The 7,519-nt window shown below is 43.4% G+C and overlaps 1 protein-coding gene across 3 annotated transcripts; it reads right to left on the bottom strand.

The window, feature by feature from the left end:
* Nucleotides 1–236: 236 nt before the first annotated feature.
* On the bottom strand, nucleotides 237–4,490 carry si:dkeyp-110g5.4 (uncharacterized protein LOC561637 homolog). 3 transcript variants are annotated; one of them, XM_066644104.1, is made up of 4 exons: nucleotides 4,369–4,490; nucleotides 3,194–3,492; nucleotides 2,328–2,551; nucleotides 237–1,829 (listed from the first exon to the last, which is right to left on the bottom strand). In XM_066644104.1, the coding sequence occupies exons 2-4, from the start codon at nucleotides 3,462–3,464 to the stop codon at nucleotides 1,149–1,151; spliced, it is 1,176 nt and encodes a 391-aa protein (XP_066500201.1). In that variant the 5' UTR covers nucleotides 3,465–3,492; nucleotides 4,369–4,490; the 3' UTR covers nucleotides 237–1,148. The 3 variants fall into 3 exon arrangements, with proteins under 3 accessions (XP_066500201.1, XP_066500202.1, XP_066500200.1); XM_066644105.1 differs by lacking the exon at nucleotides 4,369–4,490 and adding an exon at nucleotides 3,946–4,077; XM_066644103.1 differs by lacking the exon at nucleotides 4,369–4,490 and adding an exon at nucleotides 3,811–4,061.
* Nucleotides 4,491–7,519: the final 3,029 nt, after the last annotated feature.

Raw genomic sequence — 7,519 nt, forward strand, 5'->3', positions numbered from 1 at the left:
TCTATTCTCCCTGTTACAGCCCAGTGGATCATCACAATGATTTTAGAGTTGTAACTTTAAGGTAAAATATTACATACTGTTCCTTTAAGTCTGGCTCATTTCATTTCAGTGACTCTTCACACAAAAGTTTTCATAAACTCTGTAAGTGTTAAACATGACTGACTGCTACTTTAATTGTAATATACTGCTGAAATCACCCTTTTCTTCCATGTTTTCCGCAGCACAGTGTGTTTAAAAGAGCAGTCAGATCAGTTCCGATGACAGCAGCGGGGTTTTATTATCTCAGAATACTGTTCACAAAGTGGCTCCGCTGATAAAGCGCAGTACATCAGTGTCTCAGATAAACAAACAAGGAACAAAACAAAGAACAAACAACTCAGAACAGAGACAAACTGTGACTCGGACGTGAGCAGCTCCTGGGGTCGACAGCGCAGTAGAAACAGACATGTTTTAAATTAATGTCTACAGCTACATTTCTGCGTCAAATCAATCTCAAGAGCTTGTTTTTGACATTAAATATATCTCTGCTCCTGCTCTTTTTCAGCTTCTCTGTGTTATATATATTTCTCAGTAGATCTCTTCTGTGTCAAATATATTTCTAGACGTTCTTTCGGTAAGAAATATGTTCCTAGAGCATCTTTTTGTTTTATAATGTATTTCCAAACCTGCTTTTGTGTAATATATACATTTATAGAGCTTCTTTTGTTTTCAAAAGTGTCTCTACATCTCTCCTTTATCCAATGTATTTCTAGTTTTCTGTTACAAAAAAAAGAAATTTAATTCAAGTATTTCTTTGATCTAAAACATCTACACACTTAATGATGGTTCTACCAGGGTGGTTCTATACAGAACCCTGAACATTTGCATGATTACATTGTTCTTCAGACAGATGGAGAATGTGCTGTAGATGGTTTAGGAAAGGGTTCTATACGGCACCAACAATGGTTCCTCTGCTGTGACAGGCTTGACATCGTAACAATAGAGGAACCATCTTTGGTGTTGTACAGAACCCTTCTCTAAAAGGTGCTGTAGAGAACCATCTACAGAACATTCTCCATCAGTCTGAAGAAGCCCTTCACGATGCACACCACTCTTTCATCATGCCGCAGGTTTAGGGTCTTCATCTCCGTGGATCAGAGCTCTCAGTCTCATCTCTGTCCGTTCAAGGTCTCCATCTGCGTCTGCATCCTTCTGAGCGAGTTCCGGATGCGGCTGATCCTCTCTTCTTTCTCCAGAGCCTCGTAATCCAGGAGACGTCTTTCTGGAGGTGGAGTAAAGAAGGTCGGAGCGTCCCTCTGAGAACTCGTGTCTGGAGGAAGAGACCGAGTACCAGAGATTCGAGCCGTGAAGGAGCGTGGGGTGTTTGGTGGATCTTTATCTGGAGCGTCGTGTCCTGCCTTCAGTTTTTTTGGCTCTGGTTCTTCCGAGCTGCTCCAGAACGTTTCAGCAGAACCGCTCCAGCCTTCAGCCAGGGAAGTGATGTGGGAAATCACTGGAAATTTATGAAGAACATCAGCATCTTCTCCGACCTCCAACTGCTCTTGAGCTTCACCGCGAGAACTCTCCGCACCTCCGTCTCCTCCACCAAGCCGTCTCTGCTCCCTGTCCTCACCAGCATCACAAACCGTCACTCCGTCCTGATTAAAGCCGCATGTCATTTCTTTCTCCACTGTTTTTTCATCATTCTCACCATCCTTTTCTGCTTTTCCATCTTGTCCGTTATTCCTAAGCTCCTCCGTGTTCTCCCTCATCCCTCCGTCCAGCCGTGAACCTGACGTCTCTGCGTGCGCCGAGCGGGAATCATCGGCTCTTACACATTTCTGTGATTCCTAAAACATAAACAGAACAGCGTCACTGAAATATTACATTATAAACACCTCTTTATGAACTACACACACATAAAAAGGCCGTAAAATTACGTCTGAGTCTTCATTCTCAGGAAGGTATTTATCACTCTGGATGTTTTTGGTCGGTGGACTGTTCTCGGTCCAGACACTGAGGGGTTTAAAAACTCCAGCAGCACTGCTGTGTCTGATCCACTCTACACCAGCACAACACACACTAACACACCACCACCACGTCAGTGTCACTGCAGCGCTGAGAATGATCCTCCACCACATCACACCTGCTCTGTGGGGGTCCTGAGCGCTGAGGAACAGGGGGAAAGAGGGGTAACAGATGGACTACAGTGTGTAAGTGTAGAGAGTGACCGGAGTGGACAGTGAGTGTAGGAAGAAGGTAGCAGTTTTAATTTCAATGAACCCTTGTACTGCAGATACACAGCTAACACTCCAAGTCTTCCAATATAAACCCACACAGCTACTCACAGGTGAGTGTCCCTGGGCTGAGGAAAGGGGCAGGGCCTTCGCCAGGTGAGTCTGGGATGCAGGGGCAGGTAAATTGAAGGATCTGGAATTTGACTGAGCGCAGGGCATTTTGTTTTTCCTCAGGGAGAGGAAGATCTGACTGTTATAAAGGACGATGGCGTTTTGTTTGTAGCTGGAAACCTTGGAACACAACACTGGAGCTGCCTTCTGCTCAGGGATATCATCTGGAGACAAAGAAAAACAGGACTTTACTGCCTCCTACTGGACACAGAAGGAAACAACAATGGTTGAAAATCATTGCCACATTTGCCTGAATTTAACGGCATTAATCAGGAGTGTGCCCCTCTATTTACAGAGTCTCTAGACTTTCTGGGAAGACTTACTCTAGATCAGGGGTGTCAAACCAGATCCACGGAGGGCCGTGTGGGTGCAGGTTTTCTTTCCAGCCACGCAGAAGCCACACCTCATTCCACCTGTTTTTAATCATTGGATCTAATCAATAGAGCTTGACTTTCAGTAGTGTGGGGCTTTTGCGTGGTCGGAAAGAACACCTGCACCCACGCGGCCCTCCGTGGATTTGGTTTGAGACCCCTGCTCTAGATGCTGGAACATTGCTGTGAGCATTTGATGGCATTCCGACACATAAATAGAGTGAGGTCAAGAAGTCAAATGTCAGTTGGAGCTTTATCACTTCACTCCAGGTGACTCCAGCTCCTCCTGGGGGATTTATACTGCTTCTAGCCAACACCTCACATGGAGCATAGTGACCTTAGACTCGTGCAGCTGCTACAGAGCGTTCCCTTTCAATTCAGGTCTATAGTGAGTATACAGACAGTATTATCAAGAATCCAGTGCTGTATTTTTACCTGCAGACCTAAGGTTCTGGAAGATCCTGGAGGCTTTGGGGTTGAAGCTGACCACCGGGAGCAGGCGGTTACCCGGGGTCAGACACCCGGATCCGGACAGCCCTTTCCCTCGCAGCTCTACTGGACAGATCCAGGTGGCCCTCTGAGGCTGTGCTGTATGAATTCGGACGCCCATCTTCCTGGTGACGGACGAGGGGAGGCTCTGCAGCGAGACGTGTTGGACGCAAGCGTCTTTAGGGATGTAAACTTCCATGTCCGTCTTTTGAGACATGGTGCATCATCAGGACAAAGCGGGGTCACTGTGGAGGGGCAGAAATGAACAGAATATTTATATCAGGTCAGTCACATAATAATTATAATAATAATAATAATTAATAATAATAATGCTCGCCAGCTGTGTTTAAATAATGCACCCTAAATTGATATTAAAACTGCACAGAATTAACATTCCACCTTAAAATCAAGATAAACACGTTAAACTATCTTTAAAGCAGATAAAATCCTCAGTCCACCTTGAAATCCTTGAAAGAAACACAATATTAAAATCCTTAAAACTGAAAACATCTATATTCCAACTTAAATTCAAGAAACAAATGCAAATAGCATCTATAGTCCACCTTAAATTTTAAGAAACGTGCACGTGTTTCTGATGGAGACAGGATCTACAGCCCACCATAGACTTTAAGATAAATACGTTAATCACGACTGGAGATGATATATTCAACATAAAGCAGATAACATCAAGATTCCACCTTAAGTTCAAGATAAACTCATTCGTCCCAAAAGGCTTGAAAGCAGAAAAAAAACATACAGTCCACCTTAAATCACACACAGCAACTTAACCCTAAACGGAGAAAATATCTACAAACTCCCGAATGACGACATAAATACGCGTCTTAAACGGAGACATCAGGAGACCACCTTAAATCCTAAATTAATATCGAATACAAACGTCCAACATTAGGCCACGTTAAATGTTAATATATTAACCTTCACAGCGCATAATGTCGGAAGTCTGCCTTAAACTGAATATAAACATGAAATACACATGAATTAAAATAAAGAATAGACACCACGGGCGCTTTAATAAATACACGTTTGAAATAATAAATGCACGCAATGTGAAAGTGGGCAGTGGGTTTAAAGGTCAATAATATCTTCAGAACCCTCTTTACCTGCGGAATAATCCGGATAATCGCGAATAATCTGATTATCTGAAGAAAAATCCGGACCGAAAACGTTTCAGTTTCTTTTCTTTCAAAATAAGACTCTCTCCTGAAACAAAACTGCGGGGAGTCGCGCCATTCGGACTGTCAACATAAAAGTCCTTTTTATTTATTTATTTTTTTATTTTTTTATTTGCCTAGGACTAGGATGATGATTATTAATTATTGTCAAGTGGGTCTTAATGACATATTTATTATCTGATTGTACCCATCCATTCTCCATTTTATTAATTAATCAGTAAACAACAAATAGTGATGAATTAGCAGCTTGAAAAATGTTATAATATCATCAAGTTACTCACCCCTAAATTATTATTTTGCCCTTGGATATTGTTAGACCCCGCCACAGCTGCTCTAAGCTGTGGGTGTATCTAGAACCATCTTTATTTTGTTGTCTATTTGCATCTTTCTGAACAACATTCAAGTCATCGGTTTAATTCAGGTTTATTTATATAGCGCTTTTCACAACGAATATCATCACAAAAATGTCTGGTTACAAGCTGAGCGTGACAGTGACAGGAAAAACTCCCTCAGGGGGCGAGGAGGAAAAAAACAATAGAGGAACCGTCTTCTGTGTTGTACAGAACCCTTCTCTAATAGGTCCTTTAGAGATCCATCTATAGCACATTCTCCATCAGTCTGAAGAACCCCTTCACGATGCACACCCTTTCATCATGCCGCAGGTTCAGAGCTCTCAGTCTCATCTCTGTCCGGTCGAGGTCTCCATCTGCGTCTGCATCTTTCTGAGCGAGTTCCGGATACAGCTGGTCCTCTCTTCTTTCTCCAGAATGTTACTCTTTTGTGACTTAAACGGTTTTTAATAACACCATTTTAGCGTTTAGTCCTTAATGCAGTTATCTACAGCGTATTGTAACATATCACTGGTGGTTTCTGTCCAGTTGCACTCAGGAGGGTGCTTCTTTTTCTTTTTGGTTCTTTTCAATGTTTTGTGGTCACGGGGTGGGTCACCCTGGTGCTCTGGTTGTGCCCTTTTGTGTCATCTTGCTTTTGGTGACCTCGGTTTGTGATATTGGCTTTGTGTAGTGGTGTTATCGACTAAGTGATAAGTTTGCAAACAAAGGGCTCTCTGGGTTTAGGCACTTCCTTAGCCACACTCTTTTTGTGCTTGTGTTATGTTACTTAGTGTCTATATATCACCTTAATCCCCATACAGTTTAATAGTGTTTACAGCATTAAGTGTTTCTTTTTTTCACTTAATGTATTTTTTTTATCATTCATTCATTCATTCATTGTCTGTAACCCTTATGCAGTTCAGGGTCGTGGTGGTTCCGGAGCCTACCCAGAATCACTGGGTGCAAGGTGGGAACACACCCTGGAGGGGGCACCAGTCCTTCACAGGGCGACACACACTCACACATTCACTCACACACTCACACCTACGAACACTTTTGAGTCTCCAATCCACCTACCAACGTGTGTTTTTGGAGCGTGGGAGGAAACCGGAGCACCTGGAGGAAACCTACGCAGACACAGGGAGAACACACCACACTCCTCACAGACAGTCACCCGGAGGAAACCCACACAGACACAGAGAGAACACACCACACTCCTCACAGACAGTCACCTGGAGGAAACCCACACAGACACAGAGAGAACACACCACACTCCTCACAGACAGTCACCCGGAGGAAACCCACGCAGACACAGAGAGAACACACCACACCCCTCACAGACAGTCACCCGGAGGAAACCCACGCAGACACAGGGAGAACACACCACACTCCTCACAGACAGTCACCCGGAGGAAACCCACACAAACACAGAGAGAACACACCACACCCCTCACAGACAGTCACCCGGAGGAAACCCACGCAGACACAGGGAGAACACACCACACTCCTCACAGACAGTCACCCGGAGGAAACCCACGCAGACACAGAGAGAACACACCACACCCCTCACAGACAGTCACCCGGAGGAAACCCACACAAACACAGAGAGAACACACCACACACCTCACAGTCACCCGGAGCAGGACTCGAACCCACAACCTCCAGGTCCCTGCAGATGTGACAGAGACACTACCTGCTGATCCACTGTGACACCCTTTATTTTTTTAATTGAAATAAAATTTGTATTGAGACTTGACATTCTGACTGATGCGCATGTGTTATTGGCTGACTCTTAAACTCTTTTAGTTGAATGGCCTGGCGAGGGGTCCCCTTCCCCATAATATAATGGTGGCGTAATCGCTGTTTATACAGTTTAGGTGTGCCTTGGGTACCTGTGGTGTAGTGTCACACCTAGTCAACCTCACCATAAGACATAAGTGGGAGATGGTTGTTTTGACTATGTTGGAACTGAGGGTGTAAAATGTGAGAGTCCAGTGAAAATATACCCTTAATGTTTTAATGGTGGTTCCTAGGGGTTACTGGGAAATTATCAAGATTAATAACAGCATTAGCAAGCGTACTGTTCTTAATATTTTGACCTAGTAGTAAGATGTCAGTTTTATCTGAATTTATCAGGATAAGCTTGTGTCATTCAGACTTGTTAATTAATTTAAACAAACAATTCCATTTGGTTTTACTGATGTGTACAGCTAGGTGTCATCAGTGCAACATATTTACAGAAACAGTGGAGGACCAAGCACTGACCCGTGCAGAACACCATAAGTGACTAAAGCAAGGTAGGAAGATTTGTACTTAAGTTAACAAAATGGAAACAGTAAACTGGATCCAAACAGGGTCTAGGCCAATAGAGGGCAGATTTAATTCATACAGGTTTTTTCCAGCCTATTGAGTAAGGACCCATGACCTCTGTTATCAGACACTGCACTGAGATCAGCACGATAGCGATTTAGCTTCTATCACCTGAGAAGGAAGACCTTGGTTACTATTCACTCTTAAAAATAAAGGTTCTACAAAGGGGCATTTGAGCAATGCCATAGAAGAACCACTTTTGATTTCCTAAGTGTCAAAATCTGTTTTAATGTTTGAGGAAGTGTAAAAAACCACCAATCAATATTTAGGTGCTTTACCCATTTTAATGTATCATCAAACTTGACTCTTAAAGGAACTGAAAGTGATTCTTTCATGGCATCGCTCAAAGAACCTGTTGTAGCACCTTTATTTTTAAG

This window comes from Hoplias malabaricus, chromosome 14 (assembly GCF_029633855.1).
Source record: "Hoplias malabaricus isolate fHopMal1 chromosome 14, fHopMal1.hap1, whole genome shotgun sequence".
Lineage (NCBI taxonomy): Eukaryota > Metazoa > Chordata > Actinopteri > Characiformes > Erythrinidae > Hoplias > Hoplias malabaricus.